Source organism: Ctenocephalides felis, unplaced genomic scaffold, assembly GCF_003426905.1.
Source record: "Ctenocephalides felis isolate EL2017-DRISC unplaced genomic scaffold, ASM342690v1 CF-g0.4_SCAFFOLD_00845, whole genome shotgun sequence".
Taxonomy (NCBI): domain Eukaryota; kingdom Metazoa; phylum Arthropoda; class Insecta; order Siphonaptera; family Pulicidae; genus Ctenocephalides; species Ctenocephalides felis.
This window is the reverse complement of record NW_020536999.1, coordinates 3,956,843-3,978,180: the sequence shown is the minus strand read 5'-3', so window position 1 is coordinate 3,978,180 and position 21,338 is coordinate 3,956,843. Positions and strand designations below refer to the sequence as shown.

The 21,338-nt window shown below is 31.2% G+C and overlaps 1 protein-coding gene across 1 annotated transcript in view; it reads right to left on the bottom strand.

The window, feature by feature from the left end:
- Positions 1-573: 573 nt before the first annotated feature.
- LOC113364330 (A disintegrin and metalloproteinase with thrombospondin motifs 7-like) overlaps positions 574-21,338 on the bottom strand; it is a 24,141-nt gene continuing 3,376 nt past the window's right edge. The window contains exons 2-18 of the mRNA XM_026606818.1: positions 21,264-21,336; positions 19,208-19,321; positions 19,000-19,137; positions 17,068-17,299; positions 16,831-17,005; positions 15,188-15,301; positions 14,974-15,123; positions 14,837-14,904; positions 12,838-13,061; positions 11,184-11,422; positions 10,943-11,070; positions 2,644-2,771; positions 2,491-2,584; positions 2,259-2,427; positions 1,356-1,470; positions 1,023-1,120; positions 574-637 (exon numbers count right to left, since the gene is read on the bottom strand). Of these exons, the coding sequence (XP_026462603.1) occupies position 637; positions 1,023-1,120; positions 1,356-1,470; positions 2,259-2,427; positions 2,491-2,584; positions 2,644-2,771; positions 10,943-11,070; positions 11,184-11,422; positions 12,838-13,061; positions 14,837-14,904; positions 14,974-15,123; positions 15,188-15,301; positions 16,831-17,005; positions 17,068-17,299; positions 19,000-19,137; positions 19,208-19,321; positions 21,264-21,336 (2,260 nt within the window). The 3' untranslated portion in view covers positions 574-636. The remainder of the gene's footprint in view (positions 638-1,022; positions 1,121-1,355; positions 1,471-2,258; positions 2,428-2,490; positions 2,585-2,643; positions 2,772-10,942; positions 11,071-11,183; positions 11,423-12,837; positions 13,062-14,836; positions 14,905-14,973; positions 15,124-15,187; positions 15,302-16,830; positions 17,006-17,067; positions 17,300-18,999; positions 19,138-19,207; positions 19,322-21,263; positions 21,337-21,338) is intronic.

The following is a 21,338-nucleotide window of genomic DNA, read 5'->3' as shown; positions in this document are numbered from 1 at the left end:
AATTTTATTAACTATACCTGTAACGGTTGCTAGTGGGGAGCGGAGCTTTTCGAAGCTGAAGCTGATAAAAACCTATCTTTGATCAGCGATTTCTCAATCTAGATTGACAAACTTAGCAACTTTGTCAATTGAAAACGAAATTGCTGAAAAAATCGACTTCGACAACCTTATAAAAGAGTTCGCTGATAGAAAGGCCAGAAAAGTAAAATTCTATTAGTGTTTATGTAATAAATGGTTATCTTTTATAATAAATATTTCTTTTTAAATAACGGTTATTTCATTATATGTTTTTCTTTTTTCCAAATGGGTTTAAATTGCAGGTGGAGGGCGCCGTAGAAATCTCGCCCAGGGCGCTGGTAGTGTTAAAGCCGGCCCTGTGTATATATATATATATATATATATATATATATATAAATTTATTTTCATTGGTCTATTAGGATTCAAAGAAAGATTTCATTTCATTTAATATTCACATTTAATATAAAGATAAATTATGACAGATTTATTTTTAAAATAAATATATTAAAATATGTTCTATAAATAAAAGTTACTTCTCCTCCGTGTTGGAGTTCTTGTTGTTGTAGGAGCATCTATGTTTCAAGTTTCTTTGCCGGACATTATAAGTTTTTCAGGATTTCTAGAAAATATTTGAAAAATTAAAAAAAAAATCATATTAATGAAACAAATTATTAGCAATAGACACTGGTTTCATAACAAACTTATTGAAAGTTTTGACAAACAATATTAAAATAAAAATTATGATTAGTGTCTACGGGCATAACACATACATACAAATATTGATGAAACCTATTAGACACAAAACACACTTTTAATTCCTCATCAATTCAGATGATCCAAATTTCATATTATTTGTAGAGTCAATTTTTATAAAAACGATTCCAGACATTACATTATTCTTACAATTTTTTATCTCACAAATTTATGAAACAAGACTGACTTTTATATTTATATAGAATTACATATGATAAACAGGTGTAAGAGTAAAATATAAAATAGTTTACCAGTGCAGTCCTTTTTTATTAACATAATACTCGTACAATACTCCTGTGTTTTGTGAATTTGGCGACAAAATTTCTTCTATAACACTTTCTTGAATTAACTGAAAAAAACAGAAATTCTTGAATTTATTTCAATTTATTATTTTTTTTACAAAATATTTTCGATACAGTTATGAAATGTATATATTTTTTATAGGCAATGTATATATATTTTTTATACATAATTGCCTTCATACTAACTCGACTCGATTAGGTTTTGTTTATACATTTAGGTTTACATTTCTTGTAAACATACATAAGTTATTTGTACAACATGATTTTTTTTAAAATACTTACATAAACGTATATCATCTTTTTTAGAGGTCCATTTAACATGAGTTTGTTTGCTCCTGCAATTCTTTCTTGAAAAACAATTGACCCTTCGACTTTGTATTCACCTTGTAAGGATTTTCTAAATAAAATATTAAAATATAATAATTAAAAAATAATAAATACATAAATAAATATTATCCGGTACAGAAATTTTGAATAAAAACGGTTTGAATTCGAATATATTATCTGACGGGACATTTTTTTACATTTCTCTAAATTATTTAAAACTTTGTCCGGGACACCATTTTTGAATTAACTCAGCAGAAACTAGATAAAATTTACTAAAATTCCATGTACACAATTTTATACACTTTGATACAAAATTTTTGAATAGTTTGTACTCGCCCTAATATATTTTGTATATTTACAATATATGGTTTCGGGACACTTTTTTACATTTCTTCAAATAACTTAAAAACTTTGGCGAAGGCACTATTTTATCTTTACCTTAGCAAAAACTAGATAAAATTTACTACAGTTACGTATAAACTGTCTTATACACTTTGCTACAAGATTTTTGAATAGTTTGTACTCGCCCTAACGTATTTTGCTTGTTTAGAATATATGGATTTGGGACACTTTCTTACATTTATTCAAATAACTCAAAAACTTTGTCGGGACACCATTTTTTAATTAGCTCAACAGAAACTAGATAAAATTTACTAAAATTCTGTATAAACTGTGTTATACACTTTTATTCAAAATTTTGTGAAATTTGAACTCGCCCTAATGTATTTTGCATATTTATTATTTATATTTCGGGACACTTTTTTACATTTCTTCAAATAACTCAAAAACTTTGTCCGAGACACTATTTTTTAATTATCTTAGCAGAAACTAGATAAAATTTACTAAAATTATACAAACTTTTTCAATTCGTCCACAAATCCCTTTGTGGTATTTTGTTCATTGGACACCACTAATATTTTCGACGTTTCCCCATCGTCGCGCAAAATGATACCGGTTGCGTTCTCGAGTACAGTTCCGACGATTCGAACCTCTTGAGTGGCGACATCTCTAGACACATTGAAGATACCTATGAAAACAAAAATATAACAATAAATAAAGATAATTTTTTTATTTATCTAGTTACTTATACCTGTTACTTTATCACAAGAGCTTCCATCTCCGCCACAGACTCCACAAGCGTCCAATCGTAACTCAGAGCCGACCTTCATATCGCAACCGACTTTCTAGAAATTTGAAAAAATCATAACAAAAAAATTTATTGAAAAGTGAATTTGTTACTTACTCTGCATACTCCTGAAATGCACATATCAGAAGTGGGAGGATTGCAAAAGGTTCCGTCCTGCACGTTTTCTCCAAAGGAAACCAGCAGGGTGTCGGATGTGTCGTAACAATATAGTTGGCAAGGGTCGTCTGGAAATGGAAAAGTAATAAAAAATCTGATTCAATATAAGGTAGAAGTCAAATGCATTAGTAGTAATTTCTAGAATGGGAAATCAGATAAATACTTATTACTTTTATAATTAACAAATGAGATAAATGCAACCATTAAATAGTAAATGTCTAATAATGAGAATTAGATGGCCTATGAGAAATAAAGTGCTATAGATTGAGTTGGCAATCATAAAAAGACTTCTGCACATCTGATCTGATGGAATATTATCAAACATTTTGATGGATGATTCATGTGTCTGTTGATTCATCGTTTTCAAATAGATTATTATAAATACTGTAACTTACATATGTTTACAGAAAAGTAAAAAAAAAAACTTAATCAATTGAATTTATTATGAAGGACATTGTCTAATATTTATAAGAATTACATAAACTGAATTGCAACGTTATTTATTTGAAGTATATAGAATGGAAAATAATCAATGATTGTTTTGAATAATTTCAAATTTATTTAATAAATTTATTATTATAGATTATTTATTATAAATACTGTAAATTTATAAGTTCTTATTAAATTGGGCGACGAGCGAATTCTACAAATAACTTATGAGTATGTTTATAAGAAATTAAACTAATTTTTTTTTACATTTGATTTTTTCGAAAATTTAGGAATTTATTCAAAATTTTGATTTTTTTTAGAATTTAAAATTAAAAAAAAGTAATTTTTTAATTTTTTGAGAATGTACAATTTTTTGAAAATATTCGATTTTTTGAAAATTTCGAAATAGTCTCTTTGTAAGAAATCGATTTTTTTTAAATTTGATAGTTTTTGAATTTTTTCAAAATTTAATTTTTTTTTGAAAATAATGAAAAATTTCCAAAATTTGAATATTTGAAATTTGTTTCGATACCTTGAATTTTTTTGAATATTGTGATTTTTTTTGAAATTACAAAAATTACAAAAATTTCTGTGAAAGCATTCTTTGCACACCGTCTAGTCTACTCAAGCTAAATATTTTTTGAATTAATGTAGTCGGATGGTTCTCTCAAAAACTGCACAACCGTTTTTATACCCTTTGCGCTCCATACCTCCTAATAGGCTAGACGTGCCTTTTGCGAAAACTCATCGCGATCGAGTACGAACCTAATGTTTTTTCAATCATACAAATATCGGTTATTCCGTAAATTTTAAAATTAAAAATCTTGGTACGGAAACCAAAAAAATTGACACAAAATGTGTACACATTATTAAAATCTCTGTAAAATATCTGATAATTGCATATGTCTAATAAACATTATTGACCGCCAAAAGGCATTTTTTTTAACCTTTTCTTATATTGAGAGACCTGCCTTCCCAAAAATTCAATCAGTTTTTCAATACATCAATACAAGAAAAATGTTTTTTGAATTATTCAAATCAGACGCTCGGTTCTCTCAAAAATTGAATTATCATTTTCGACACTTTTTGCCCCATATCTTCGGAACGGCTAGACTTGCCTTTGCCAAAAACTAATCAGCACGTCTCCTTATCAATAGCAATCGAATGTTTTTTTAATTATTCAAATCGGTTGAATCGTGTTCCCGAAATCGTCGAAGAAAATTTGTATCCGAACATACACACACACGCACTCGTACACACACACATCCATTTTTTTTTCTAAGATACGCCAAAATGTTCAGAAACCTCTAAAACGTAAATTTTTCTTAGTAACTTTGAAAAAATTAGATTTTAGGGAAATTTGAAATTTTTGAAAAAATTTGAAATTTTGGAAAAGAACTTGGAAAAATGTTTTTTATTTTCAAATATTTTAGAAATTATACACACACATCCATAAATTTTTTCTAAGATATGCCAAAATGTTCAGAAACCTTTAAAACGTGAAGAAATGCAAACAATTTCATTTTCGATTTTTTTGCGAGTACTATAGGGTAACTTTTTTTTTTGAAAATGCTTTTGAAAAAATATAAACTACTGAATATTTTCTCAATTAAATCTTTTCTATTTGAAAGTGCAATCCTTCTGGTTAAAGAAGACTGAAGAGTTATATATATATATATATTATAGTCAAATGAAATGTATATATTATATAAAATGAAAGTTTTTCATAATCTCTCATACCAGGCATATCTGTCTGACTGAGATATAAAAATAATGTATATATGTAAATAAATAAATAATAATAAAATATAATAATCGAAAATAATTTAATTGAAATGGCTGTCTAACTTTTTAATGGCTGTCAAAAATTCTAAATTGCTACCAATAAAAAAAATTATATGGCGGACCCTTTATAACTTACCCTACGGGAAGTTAAAAAAGTAGCATTACAAACAAAAAGATTTTTATATTTTATATATTTTTACCTCCAAATCCGATATTTAAAAAATAGCAAGCCAGGAAAAATAAAAGTTTTATTAAATACGTCAAAAATACATGTCAAAAAAAATCTTAGTACAAAATTCTTTACAAAATGGAATCGGATCTTCCAAAATCCAGTAAACTGCCAAAAGCCGCCTACTACCTTCTAGTGATGTACACCTGCCTGATGTTAGACTACGCCTGCACCTCGTCTACAACCCATCTTTTCGTGACCACAAAACTCGGATCATCCATCAACAATTCAAAAACATTCTTTTACATTCGGTTGTTTAGTTTTTTTCTGCTACCGATAGGAGCACTGGTAGCAGAAAGTTTCTACAACAAATACGTTCTATCGCTCATATTCTACATTTGCGAATGGGTCATCCAAATTATAATAGTGTTGACAGCTTTACCAGTGTTTCGTTTGATATCGCAGGAATTGAATTTTGTAAAAATAGCTTGCGGGGTTGTTTTCCAATTTTGGACAGGCGGTGCCCCAGACGCATTCGATGGAAACCAGTTTGATTTGCCTAGAGATGATGAAGCCTTGACCAAGTTCTACATGATACGTTACGGCATACACAACTTTTTATCGTTTTGTAGTTATTTATACAGTCCAGTCGCCAAAAGTTATGCAGCTTGTTTGGAGGAACAAGAGTGCTACTATTTACCATACATCACCAGTTTAGTCTTTGCGTCCTTGATGGTTATTATTTTTTTACTCGGTACTAAAAAATATGTGATAACCAAAGCGGAGCGTTTGATGATTTTGGATGTGTTCACATGTGAGTTTTATGCTTGCAAGCAATGGTTACTGGAACGTAAAACCAATCCAAAACGACACTGGATGGACTATGCTATTCCAAAATACGATTACGACTTGGTGAATGATATTAAAATTGTTCACAACCTCCTGATTGTAGTTTCAACTATACCAATATACACAGCTGTGTACAGAGTCGCAAAAAGTGAGTGGATGTACCAGGCTGGTAGACTTGATGGTCGTATGGGATATTACACTTTTATACCAGATCACTACAACATCCTAAATCCTTGCATCGTGTTAATTTTACTACCAATATGCAGAAAGTACGTGGATCCTGTACTAGCTCGTTTTAAATCTGATAGAGTTCTACGTAAAATGATGCTTGGTGTGGCTTCTCTTGCTCTAGCTTTTTTGTTTGCAGGTTTTATAGAAACATCAATAAAGCATGAACAACCTTTGTTAGCTAAAGAAGACTCGATACAGCTACGTATTTTTAACGGTTTCAATTGTTCCATACTTGTACGTGGACCAGGATTGATAAAAAACAGCGTGCTAATCACACCTTATGGAGGATATACTGATAAGCACATACAATTCCGGAAAGCCTTCAGAAGTTTACACTTTCTCATCAAAAGTCAACTGTTCAACCCAACGACGGTGTTACTACATGCAACTGCTGGAACTGCCTTGACAGTGTTTATCAAAAACGATGACGGACAGGCAGTTGCTGTGTCTTATCAGGAAAACTTGGAGAAAAACACAAATGGTTTACCTGTTTTAACAGTAATCGGTGCCGATGCACCAGACTCAATCCTCATAATCAGTAGACTAGGATTGCAAACACCACTTTTCCCTCATCCCAATCGTATAGCCGATGAACCTTTAGTCACAGATTTACGAAGACAAGTCACCGTTGTTGCAGACTACTATAAATTCCTACTAAACGGCGTGAATATCAAAGAGTTCCAATTGAAACCAGGAGGTTTGTACCTTATCACACTATCAGGCAGTTCGGGAAATTTCTTTACCATCACGGAACCGAATTCAGTGCTCGTTTTCTGGATGTTACCTCAGACTTTATTGATATTGTTCGGGAAAATCTACTTCGAGGTGACCGTGATGCAGTTTTGTTACAGCGAAGCTCCGATGTCTTTGAAGATTTTCGCGTTGTCTTTCCGAGGATTTGGTGAAGGAATCGGCGAAGCGTTCTCGTTTGGTATTATTGAACAGATAGGATTTGCGCAAGATTATAAATTTTATTTGTACTCGGTGTTACTTGCACTTAATGTTTTGTGGATTGCGTTTGTTGGTAAAATTTATAAACCTATGCAGATTAAAGAGAAGACATTTTGATATTGATTGTGTTTAGATATTTAAAGTATTTAATTTAGCGTTACATTTTGGTCTTGGCTTGGCACAAATAGAAATGTCAAAGTTGTTGACAAATTTAGCTGTCAAATTTTGCAAAGCTTACTCAGTTTAAAACCAGTATTAATATTTTATTCTTGATAATTTTTCAAGTCTGATTCATTTTCCTATTCGTGCATAGACATTACACTACATGCACTGCTAGCTCATATGTTTATCATTGTATATAGTGCTCAAGCATAGAAGGACAAGTGACGTCACATGTCTGAGCGAACATTGCCGACGACAATCGCGGAGTCTACCGATTCATCAAATGTCACATGTCATATGTGTAGAATTTATGTTAAAAGTTTATGTGAATAATAATACAGCCGTTTATGCAGAAGGATAAAAACATACTGCTTATATATTCTTTAACTAATCACATGCATTACAAGTATTATTAACAATCACTTGTTGGCACAAAACAAAAAAGAAACATATTAGGTTGTCAAATATCTCCCTTCCGCTTTTTAACTTCCCGTAGGGTAAGTTATAGTAATCGTCCAAAAATCGAAATCAAAAATTTTTACATTTCTCGACGTTTTGAAGGTTTCTGAACATTTTGGCATACCTCAGAAAAAATGGATGTGTGTGTGTGTGTGTGTGTGTGTGTTTTGTATGTCCGCGTTTTTTCGTCCACGTTTTCGGGCGCACGGATCAACCGATTTGAATGGTTTAAAAAACATTCGATTCCTATTGATAGGGAGATGTGCTGATTAGTTTTTGGCAAAGGTAGGTCCAGCCGTTACGGAGATATGGAGCAAAGAGTGCAAAAAATAGAAAGCGAATTTTTGAGAGAACGGATCAACCGATTTGAATGGTTTAAAAAACATTCGATTCCTATTGATAGGGAGATGTGCTGATTAGTTTTTGGCAAAGGTAGGCCCAGAGGTTTCGGAGTTACAGAGCTAAATTTAAAAAAAATGGCTGTTTTTGAGAGAACTAAGCGTCCGATTTAAATGATTCAAAGAACTTTCTGCTTTTTTCAACAAAACAATTGATTTTGGAAAAAAAAATTTTTTGTTTCTAATTTTTTTTCAAAAATTTTTTTTTGTAATTTTGGACTAAAAATTCAAAAAATCACCCAAGCTAAGCACAGTCTAAGCGCCACTCTGGTAGAAATGTTTACGCAAGTGCGTTTAGACTGTTTGTGTACTGGAGCACTTTTCCAATTTTGTGAAAATTATTGAAAAATGTGAAAATGCCGCCAAACTGAGCACAGTATAAGTGAAAATGTCGCACAGAATTATTTGCAAATGCGTTTAGACTGTGACTATGGGGAGCACTTTTTCAATTTTGTGTAAATTTGGCAACTATTTTTTTTTTGGAATTTGATTCGAAATGAAATGACGATTGTTAATGTTCTGGAGATCATAAATTGATTTATTTATAATTAACTTTCCATAGGGTAAGTAATCGCAAAAAAATCGAAAATGAAAATTTTTATATATCTTCACGTTTCAGAGGTTTCTGAATATGTTGGCATACCTTGGAGAAAATTGATGTATGTGTGTGTGTATGTGTGTGTGTGCGTGCATGTGTGTGTGTTCGGATACAAATTTTCGTCGACGATTTCGGGAACACGGATAAAGCAATTTGAATAATTCAAAAAACATTCTAGCCGTTCCGAAGATATGGGGCAAAAAGGGTCAAAAACGGTAACTTAGTTTTTAAGAGAACGGAGCGTTCGATTTGTATAGTTCAAAAAACATTTTACTTATATTAACAAGATGAAGATTTGATCAAATTTTCATGAAGATAGGTCTAGCGGTTTCGGAGATCTAGTAAAAAAAAACTAAAAAAAAATAACATTTGGCGGTCAACAATAATCATTAGACATTAGACATATGCATATCAAATTATCAGATATTTTATTGAGATTTTTACAATAAGTATAAGTTTTGTTTACATTCCTATGGGTTCCGTACCATTGTTTTTCTGTTTGACAGCGACGCGGCGCTTACGCGCTTTATATTTTGTCTCTATGCAGTTAAAGCAGTACGATTGCTTTGAAAAAAAGTTCAGATCTTCCAAAATATATCAAAATGAAGATAACATTTTTTCCAAAAAAAAATTTTTATAAAAAAAATTGTTTAAAATTTTTTTTTTTTAAAAAAATTTTATTTTCAAAAAAAGTAATTTTTTGTCCAATTTAAAATTTCTAAAAAATCTTATTTTTTCGAAGTAAAATTTTTTCAAAAATGTTAATCGTTTTTAAAAAAATAATAATATTTGGTACGGGAAGTTGCAGCAATTTGCCTCAAGGCACGATGCCTTAATTGCCTTAAGACAGAATTCCACTTACAGCTAGTTTGCTCTTGGTTTATAATACAAAAAGGCGGAAGGGAGATATTTGACAACCTATTATATACATAAGCAGAGTAGACATAGAGCGTTTAGTATCAAACTTCAACAATATGTTACGTGCCTAACATAGGCCTTTCAATATATAAACTGATTTTAACAGCTTATTTGTATAGCGAAGAAAATGCCTTCATGCATTCCAGACAGAAATTTTGTCTAAGACCGACTAAGACCTGCGCTTTGTTAGGCATTATTTTATGGGGGAGGATCTAGAATGTTATCATTCTTATACTAATTTTATACTTATTTTTTAATTGAGCGAAGTCCCATTAAAAAATGAGTATAAAATCAAGGTTAAAATTATAACATTCTAGAGCCTCCCCCCACGAAGTAATTCTCACTAGAATTAAAATTAAAATCTGAATTATTTCCGATATACCAATTTTTTTTTCAAAAGCAATTGTTTCGTCAATACAAACAGAAAGTTTTTTAAATCGTTCAAACCGGATGCTTAGTTCGCTCAAAAACAGACATTTTTTGTACATTTTGCTCGGTATCTCCGAAATGACGGGACCTGTTTTTGCCAAAAACTAATCACCTCTTCTTCCAATCATTACAAATTGAATGTTTTTTAGATCATTCAAATCGGATACTCCATTCTCTCAAAAACTCGATTTGTTTTGTCTGCACTTCTTCCTTCGTATCTCCGTAATGGCTGGACCTGCCTTCGCCAAAAACTAATCAGCACATCTCCCTATCAATAGGAATCGAATGCTTTTTAAACCATTGAAATCGGTGGATCCGTGCGCCCGATATCGTTGACGAAAAATTGTATCCATACATACACACACACGCACACACATCCATTATTTCTGAGGTTTACAGCTGTTTACATTGATAAATAAAAATTTTGTAAATTTTTTATAAATTCGAAATATTTGAATTTTTTTAAAAAAAAACTATTTTTCTTAATTTTTTGAGAATTTGGTAATTTTTGAAAATATTCTATATAAATATTGATTGTTTTTGAAAATTTCGAACATACTCAAATTTTTACAAGAATTTTTTTTTTTTTAATTTCGATTTTTTTTATTTCAAATTTTTTTTTTGAAAATTTTCAAGATTACGAAATGTTTTGTAGAAGCATCCATTTTTTTCAAAAGTATGCCAGAATGTTCAGAAACCTCTAAAACGTAAGGATGTGCAAAAATTTTCAATTTTGATTTTTTGACGATTACAATAATCCTACGGGAAGTTAACCAGTATTCTTTTTATAGCAATGCACTTGTGTTCCCTTATTACGCATTAGAAGTATAACTTCAAAATCAATTAAAAGCAATAACTCACTTTTATCAAAATACGGCAACCATTCATAGAATTTCCCATGGTAGCTCTCGTTGTTTTTGCTTGAACATTGTTCTGCACGAAAACTGGTCGAATCTTCTGGACAAAATTGGCTTGTGCATACCCTATATCTATAAATAACAACAAAACATATAAAACCTTATTTTTACAATTTATATCATTATTGATGCAATTCTGCCTTAATAGAGCTGTTACGGCAGAATTGTCCCCTATATCTATTTACCTGGTTCTTTCTCCAACACAAAACCTTCCTCCGTGTTTCGGTTTTGGTGAATCGCATTCTCGACTTTGGCTCTGGATTCCGCCAATACAGATATTGGGATCTAAATCTGTATATTCTTTTTGGTTTTGATTATCTGATCCACCCCTGCTGCATGATGTCCAGGAACCCCAAGGACCCCAACTGCCGTGAATTGCAGGAGGCGTTGGCGCTTTTGGGACGCATTGTTGATTTTGACACCACTGAAACAAGGATAATAAAATAACTAGTTGGTTTGGTATTTAGCCTTGAGGCAAGTTACATGAACTTCCCTAAATGTATAAATAATCGACTTAATCGATAAAAAATAAATTAATTTGTGAGTTATTAGAAGTATTCCGAATGGACTTAATACACATCTTTGAAAACGAATGAACACGTTAACTCGGAGTATTTTCTAAAAGCAAATTTTCAAAAATCAATAATTTTAATAATTGAGCCAGTTTTTTTGTAGGACTTTAATTGTTTAGTATGTTCATTAAGACCAAGCATTTATCGTTATAATATATCATCTAATTTTAATTTTAGCAAATGTCAAAAAAACTACTCATTTTCTTAATCTTTGAATAATTCTTAAAATTAAACTACTTGTCGTAAGGCCGTGATATTTCAGTAAGTTCTATAAGACCATGATATATATCGCCAAAAAAAGTTCCATGAAAATCGGCTTAAATTTTTTTTTCAACAGTTAATTACAAGAAAACGGCTCGGTAGATTTTCACCTAAAACTAATCAGTATCATTCCCAACTAATATTTTTCGAACAGTTTTTGATTTTTTAAAATCGATTCGGTAGTTTGAGCTTAAATGTGGACGAAAAGTTTAACACTTTTTTTCAAATTGCAAAGAAACGGTTGGGCAGATCGTCTCATAAAACTGACAAATTATAGTCCTCATTGAGATACACCAAATGGCTTTTAAATTTATGAAATTGGTTCAGGCGTTTTTGAGAAAACGTCGATGAAAGTTCTAATTTTGACAAATGCCAAAAAGACCATACTAATTTTTGCAAACTTTGACAAACTTTTAAAGCTAAACCAGTTGTCGTAGGGCTGTAATATTTTAGTATGATCTAGAAGACTATGGTATCTACCGTCAAAAAAAATCATAATAATCGTCAAAAAATTTTTTAACACTTTATTACAAGAAAACGGCCCGGCCGATCTCTACCAAAAACTAATCAGCACGATTCCCAATCAACATCTTTCGAACGGTTTTTGAATTTTCTTAATCGGTTCAGAATTGCAGGCTAAAACGTGGATGAATTTTTTTTCACTTTTCTGCGATTTATAAAGAAACATCTCAACCGATCGTTCCACAAAACTGACAAACGATAGTCCTCGTCGAGATACATCGAATGGCTTTTAAATTTTTGAAATCGGTCCAGCTGTTTTTGAGCAAACGTCGATTTACGGCAAAAAATCTGTTCACACGCACACACACACACACACACACATACATACTTTTTCCATTTGTTGGTCTCATTCGATTAGGAATGTCTTGTAACGTCGAGAAAACATAAAATTAGCGAGTCGGATTTTCTGATGAAAACATAAACTTCTCCTTCGGGAAGTTAATAATAAAAATATTAATACAGTCTAATTTTACGTGTATCTTACCATTCCTTCGCCGCAAGTAGTTCCCTCTGCTGCAGGTCGCAGCAGAGTCGAACAAACGCCGTCGAACTCGCACCAGAGCCTGGAGCATATCTCGTCCGGCGGTGAACAAGGAACAGGACCTTCGATATTAGAATCTCCTGGTTGATTTGAAAATGTTGTATTTGATGTGGAGCTGCTCAAATTGAATTGCATTCTGCATTGTTGAACTGCATCGTATAAAACACCTAAAGAGAAAGGAAAGGTTAATGAAACTAGTGGGGCACATGGCATCGTGCCTTAAGGCAAATTACTGGAACTTTCCGTACCGTAATTCGACATTGGAGGAATAAAAATAATAATTGTTTTGAATAATCTCAAATAGATCATTTATTACATACTATAAACTTATAAGTGCTTTTTAAATCGGGCGACGAACGTATTTTATGAACAAATTATGAGTACGTTTACAAGAGTTCATTTTTTTTTAAATTCGATTTTTTGATAATTAACTTCCCGTAGTTATAGGGTAAGTTATTGTAATCGTCCAAAAATCGAAATCGAAATTTTTTACATTTCTCGACGTTTTGAAGATTTCTGAACATTTTGGCATACTTCAGAAAAAATGGATGTGTGTGTGTGTTTGTGTGTATGCATGTATGGATACAATTTTTTGTCCACGTTTTCGGGCGCACGGATCAACCGATTTGAATGGTTCAAAAAACATTCGATTCTTATCGATAGGGAGATGTGTTGATTAGTTTTTGGCAAAGGCAGGTCCAGCAGTTACGGAGATAAAGAGCAAAGAGTGCAGAAAATAAAAATTGAGTTTTTGAAGGAACAGAGCATCCGATTTGAATGATCCAAAAAACATTCAATTTGTAATGACGGGAAGAAGTGGTGATTAGTTTATGGCAAAGGCAGGCCCAGCGGTTTCGGAGATACAAAGCTAAATGTGCAAAAAATTTTAGCTTTTGAGGGAACAAAACGTCCGATTTGAATGATTCAAAGAACTTTCTGCTTGTTTTAACAAAATAATTGATTTTGGAAAAAAAATTGTTTCAAAATTTTTGTTTCAAATTTTTTTGTTTCAATTTTTTAAAAATTTTGATTTTTTTTTTGAAAATTCTCAAAATTTCTAAATTTTCTGTAGATGCATTTTTTGCACATCGTCTACTCAAGCAAAATATTTTTTGAATTACTCTAATCGGATGATCCGTTCTCTCAAAAACTGCATAACCATTTTAACACCCTTTGCGCTCCGTACCTCCGAAACGACAAAATTGCCTATTGCAAAAACGTCTCACGATCGAGTACGAACCGAATGATATTTTAATCATACAAATCGGTTATTCCATACTGTCGAAAATGTTGAGGACATTTGTTTGAACCATATAAAAAAACTTCAAAATTAAAAATCTTGGTACGGAACCCAAAAAGTTTACACAAAATGTGCACACAGTATTAAAATCTCTATAAAGTATCTGATAATTTGATGTACATATGTCCAATGAACATTTTTGACCGCCAAATGACACTTTTTTAGCTTATTTTTATAGAGTCAACAACCGCTGGACCTGCCTTCTCAAAAATTTAATCAGTTATTCATCTTGTTAATACAAGTAAAATGTTATTTGAATTATTCAAATCGGACGCTCCGTTCTCTTAAAAACTGAGTTACCGTTTTTGGCACTTTTTGCTCTGTATCTTCGGAACGGCTAGACCTGCCTTTGCCAAAAACTAATCAGCAAGTCTCCCTATCAGTAGGAATCGGATGTTTTTTGAATTATTCAAATCGGTTGATCGGTGTTCCCGAAATCGTCGATGAAAATTTGTATCCGCACACACACACACTCACCCACACACACACACACACATACTTCTTTTTTTTCTAAAGTATGCCCAAATATTCAGAAACATTTGAAACATAAAGATATATAAAAAATTTTCTGTTCTTTTGCGATTACTATAACTTGCCCTACGGGAAGTTAAAAATCTTGCTTGGAGGAGAAGGTGCATTTACCTGGAGGAGATTCTGGGAATTTATAAACTTGTGGTGGTGGATCTTCTAGACACTTTCCCAAGCCTTGGCTGAAATATAAATGTATATAATTTTGATGAGGGTGAAAATTTAGGGTCATATGATTTTTCAACACTTACTCCAGAAAATTAGTAATATCACGCCTACTGCATTTGGACCAGGCAACCTGAACGGCATCTGCCTCAAAACTAGGTGTCATCACATGAACCGTACTACCAGTTCTTCCCGTACAACCACCAGTAGCGCTATCATCGTGATACATACCGAAACTACAAAAAAAATAAATAAACAAGATATACAAATTAAAAGTATTATATTACCACAATATCTTACTTGTGGCCTAATTCGTGTGTTATCGTATGAGCCAAAGTTATCCCGTTGTCCTGGTTGACGCTGCACGATTTCCCTGGATTGCACATTCCTGCCACATTGGCGACGCCTAAGGTGCTAAAACAAACAACATACTGATATCATCATTAACTTCCCGTAGGGTAGTTATGGTAATGGGGCCGAAAATCGAAAATGAAATTTTTTGCATTTCTTCACCTTTTGAAAGCTTCTGAACATTTTACTGACATACCTCAGAAACTAAATGGATGTGTGTGTGTGCCTGTGTGTGTTTTGTATGTCCACATTTTCGGGCGCATGGATCAACCGATTTAAATTGTTCACAAAGCATCAAAAAACGTCAATAGTCTCTTTTTTAATTTTTTCTTTAATTTGCTCGTCATGTAGATAGAATCTCTTTTAATTTTTTCATTAGTTTAATGGCAGTTGAGTCTCTTTATTTTATTATTAGTTGCTCGTCGGTAGAGTTTTACATTATTTTTTTATTAGTTTGCTCGTCAGTAGAGTTCCTTTACATTATTTTTTCATTTTAGCTCGTCAGTAGAGTCTCTTATTTTTATTATAAGTTTGCTCTTCAGTAAAGTCCTTTTTTATTCTTTTGTCTAGTTTGCTTAATTTCTTTGTAGTTTTTGCTCACTAGTAAGTAGTATCTTAAATTTTTGTATAAATTCACTTGTCAGTAGAGTTCCTTTTTATTAACTTCCCGTAGGGTAAGTTATAGTAATGGGCCGAAAATTGGAATTGAAAATTTTTACATTTCTCGACGTTTTGAAGGTTTCTGAACATTTTGGCATACCTCAGAAAAAATGGATGTGTGTGTGTATGTAAACAAAAAACTTTCGATTCCTATTGATAAGGAGATGTGCTGATTAGTTTTTGGCAAAGGCAGGAACGGAGCATCCGATTTGAATGATCTAAAAAACATTCAATTAGTAATGACGGGGAAAAGTGATTATTAGTTTATCGCAAAGGCAGGCCTAACCATTTCGGAGATACAGAGCTAAATGTACAAAAAATGGCAGTTTTTGAGTGAACTAAGCGTCCGATTTGAATGATCTAAAAAACTTTCTGCTTGTACTGACAAAACAGTTGCTTTTGAGGATAAACAATAATTATATCTTTTTTTATTTTCCATAAAATTTTCGTATTTTTGGATTATAAATTCAAAAATTACCCAGGCTAAGCACAGTCTAAGCGCCACTCTTTGTGAAAAATCGTATTAAAAAATGTGAAAATGCCGCCCAGCTAAGCACAGTATAAGTGAAATGTCGCACAGAATTATTTGCAAATGCGTTTAGACTGTGACTATACGGGAGCACGTTTTCAATTTTGTGTAAATTAGGCAACTATTTTTTTTTTGAAATTGAATTCGAAATGAAATGACGATTGTTAATGTTCTGGATATAAATTGATTTATGATTTATGATTTACATTTGATTTGCTCTGATATAACAAACAAGATAGCAAACATAATGAAAGTTACAGTATTTGTAATATATTAATATTTGAAAACGTTTAAAATTTCTCGAATATTTCATTACGGTAAGGAAAGTTCCAGCAATTTGCCTCAAGGCACGATGCCATAAACCACTAGTTTTTTACTTACATCAGTCATCCCACAGACTTACCTACATGATCCACCATCGTCTTCATTTACTTTTTCTGATGGATTGGCGTCACCAGTACATAGACTTGTCCTGGTCACCAGGACAGCTGCATCGTGGTGCAGGGCATGGTGATCACTTGCTGTGTTCGCTAATCTTTGCCAGCGGCAGAATTTTTTTAACACGTTTGAATAACCACCTAGAGATAAAAAGATATAGTGAATGCTTATAGTTGGTTCAATAGTATATGGTTTATTTTACCATTATTCCAATTAGATTTATCAGCCAAAGCAATGTGTCTTTTACTCCTGCTTGTACCAGGAGGGTTGTCGGTGATTTTTACGTCACCATCTTCATGAATATTGTGTTTGTGATCTATATGAGCTAATTCTTGCTCCAGAAGGACGTCCAGGTCGTCTTCTAGTAAAACTATGCGCACCACAGCAACGTGGACGAAGTTTCCTAATGAGGGGTCTTGGTAAATTGAATTTACCTAAAAAAATAAGAACTAAGTGTAAGTAGACTAATAGACATATTATTATACTGAGTTGCAGTCGGGCAATCAAATGTTAGAAATGTTAGAAACATACAGGGTGTCTGTTCTAAGTGTGCTGCCAATTATTCCAACTTTATTGAATAACGATTAAATAATTTTTTGTAGGCTATTTTTAGATATACTTTAAAACATTTGCAAAAAATTAGTTATTCTTTTATAATCAATTTCGAAGTAAGGAATAGTTGGAGGGTGAAAATCTAAGGTTGTATATATTTTCCAATTTCGCAGTATGAAAAAATTAAGAAATTGACAACTCTTGAAAATGCTTTTCTAAGAAAAATTAATTAATTAATATAATTAAAAAGTTCAAAAAAATCTTAATTTAAATTCAGTGAAAAATATTTACTGACTGAAAACGGAATGAAAATTCATTAGATTACTTAAATTATTATTATTAAAAATGATTTTATAGCAGGGTGAAAATTTAACTTTTAATTTCATTTAACGTTTAATTTAATAACAATTAAATAACTTTTTGCAGGCTAATGATATTTTTAGATATACTTTAAGACATTTGCAACAAAATTAGTGATTTTTTTTATCAACAAATTACGACGTACTGAAGTAGTAGGAGTGTTGAATCTAAGGTTGTATATATTTTCCAATTCCACAGTATGAAAAAATTAAGTAAAGAGATTGACAACCCTTAAAAATGCTTTTCTAAAAAAAATTAATTAATTAATATAATTAATAAGCTTAAGAAAATCCTAATTTAAATTCAGTGAAAAATAATTACTGACTGAAAACGGAATGAAAATTAATACGATTACTTAAATCACTATTATTAAAAAGGGTTTTAAAGCAGGGTGAAAATTTAGGGTCGTGTGGTTTTTTAATTAAGCAATAGAATTTTTTTTCTATCTCTGTTTAAACATTAACTATAATAGTTTTTTTGATACTTTGTTTATATCAATGTCTATAACATTATTTTTTTAAATTTGTAGATCTACTGATAATGTAAAATTTTTTATCGAAAAGATAGAAAAAATAAAGATTAAAATGTAAATATTTGCTTGTTGTAAATTTTTCGTACATTTTGCCTATTTATTTTTAATCTAGATTTTTCAAAATTTCGAATCGTAGCAATAAAATAATGAAAATATAGTAATTTTTATCTAGTTTCTGCTAAGCTAACTAGATAAGAGTTGATGTGAAAAACCATTTTGAATCCATATATAGCAAATTTACGAACTACATAAGGGTTCACACTCATTTTATTCCATAAATTTTGTATAAGACTATATAAAACATTTTATATGGAAAAGTAGTAAATTTTATCGAGTTTCTACTAAAATAATTAGAAAAGAGTGTCCTGACCAAAGTTTTCAAGGTATTTAACAAAATGTTAAAAAATGTCTTAAGGATGAGTCATACTCATTTTATTCAAAAATATCGTATAAATTTATATAAAAGTGTTTATATGGAAAAGCAGTAAATTTTATTAAGTATCTGCCAGGATAGTTAGAAAAGAGTGTCCTGACCAAAGTTTTCAAGTTATTTATACAAATGTAAAAAACAGTCCTGAACTCCCCAAATATTACAACATGTAAGGGCCAAATTCTAACTAGCTGTATTACGTCTTGTGGGTTACTTGGTAATTGTTTATCATTTTATTCACAATTTAACAATTATTTTACCATGTTCATAATTGTCAACAAATATGCTTCAATATCTGTATCGCTGTGGAAGTTCACCATCGATTTGTCAGCCACCAGCAAAGTTTCGACATGTCGAGGTCTGCTGATCGATCTTGCTCTTCTCGATAACAAATTACCCTAAAATGATAATAAAGAATTATTATTAATATAATAATTTATTTATTTATTATACATATGCAGGCTTTACCTGCTGTCTTTTTATTCTGGCGGTTTCGAATATCATGGTTCGTTTCTTTGGTTCTTTTGTTCCGCAATTGCCTGCGCGCCGTTTCTTCTTTCGTTTTCGTTTCCTATGCAAACCCTTAAATAGAAATTTATATATATATATATATATATATATATTAACAAAGTCTAATATATATATATATATATATATATATATACTAGATGACCCGACAGACGTTATCCTGAAACCACGCCTACATTTTTTTTGGCAGATGACAGTTTTCATTAGTTAGTTTTCAATGATGACATGTCGTTTTTTGCATTTTCCATTTATTTATACAATATTACTATATTTTTATAATCACATACTTCCTGAAAAATTTCTTTAACAAACTTCAGAAAGATTTATCAAAATCCGAATAATCTTTTAGGAAGAGTATATTTACATACGTCACTACAGAAAAGTTTTATATATAAGATATCTTATATATAAAAATGGAGCTCTCGATCAAATGATCCGCTAAAACTCGAAAACGGCTAAACCGATTTGGCCAGTCTTAGTCTTAAAAAATTTGTGCTAATCAGATTGTCGGAAAGGTGAGATATTATTTCAAAATCGCGTAGAAATTTTACATTTTTAATTTGAACATTTTTGTAGAAGCTAAATTTGAATAAAACAATGGACGGTGGCTAATACGTCGAATGTCAAACGTTCTTGACAGATGATGTTCAAGTACGTTTAATAGGATGCTGTACGTGAATATTATTTAATTATGATTAAATTGTAGTAAGTAGTTTTGTTTGTAGTTTTATTTATACACAAAAACATTATGAAACGGATTGCAAGTGTTACTAGAAACTCAAAATTTTTTGAAATGTTAATATGAAAATGCATTTTTGGCGTTGTAGCACTTTTTTGCAAATCATATTTATCTCAAACACGGTGCTCTGAAAGAGCCGATTTGTATAATTATATACTCATTGGTATTTATAAAAAAAATTCTTGGTTATATTATTTTTTATTTATGTTATTTAAATTCAGAACCTAAATTTGGTATCGATCAAAGGGACAAAAAGCATTTTGTTGAATAACATTTTCCCAGTTATAATTTCCCAGAAAAATAAATAATAATATATGAAGGTCCGGGGTTAAAATGGTCTACCACCAATGTGTCAAAAACCAGTAAAGTTAAGCATTGTTTAACAACAATATTTGAAAGTAGAGGTAAAAAGATGTACAACCAGCTATAACCTTGATTTGAAAACGGTAATCTTTGAAATGGAGGAGATAAACGGTAATCTTTGAAAATGCATATTAAAAGTATTTTCTTCCGTTGGTAGTTTTTTAGCATTATTTAAAAATGGAATTATTCTGTGAAATACCTTTAAAATTAAAATATAATATTAAAATAAGACCTATAGGGTAAAAGGGTCTAGATAACAAATTTTTGAAAGACATAAAAAAACACATTACTACAATGATGAAGTAGCTGACAGTTGTACTGATGTAGTCAGATAATTGTTCGTTTGAAATATGTTATTTGCTGTGATATAATCATTTTGGTTTTCACAATATAGTTTATATTTGTTCAAAGTCAAACTGGACCTTTGTGCCTCGCCCTGCTCTACATATATACTTTTTATTAAATTTACTTTAATTCATCGAATGTTATCTGAAACTTTTCAAAAAGCAGGCCAAAGAAGAAATACTTAATGTTTATAGGCTCAGTAGTATTATTTACAATTATACACAAAATCCAGAATCCAAAGAGAATCTGAAAAACTTGAAACGTAATCAATAAGTCGAAAGACCAAAAAAGACTTGGATTGGATTATAACATATTTTCTATGGAAAGTGTATAAAACTTCCAGTTTGATTGTATTGACGAAATGTAGACAAACTAATGGGGTTTATTGTTTTTATAATACCTCATTGTATAGAGAGCATTCAAAACAACACATCCTTATACACTAAAAGTATTAATATTTTTGATTTTCTAGAAATTGTTTAGAATATACCTTACATAGCAAAACAACGTTTGCCGGGTCAGCTAGTATAAAATAAATATATATCGTACCTCTGCTTGTAGCGTTGATCTCTTGAACAAAACATGAGGCCTGTCACCTAATTCGCTGGGTTCATGTACCCCACT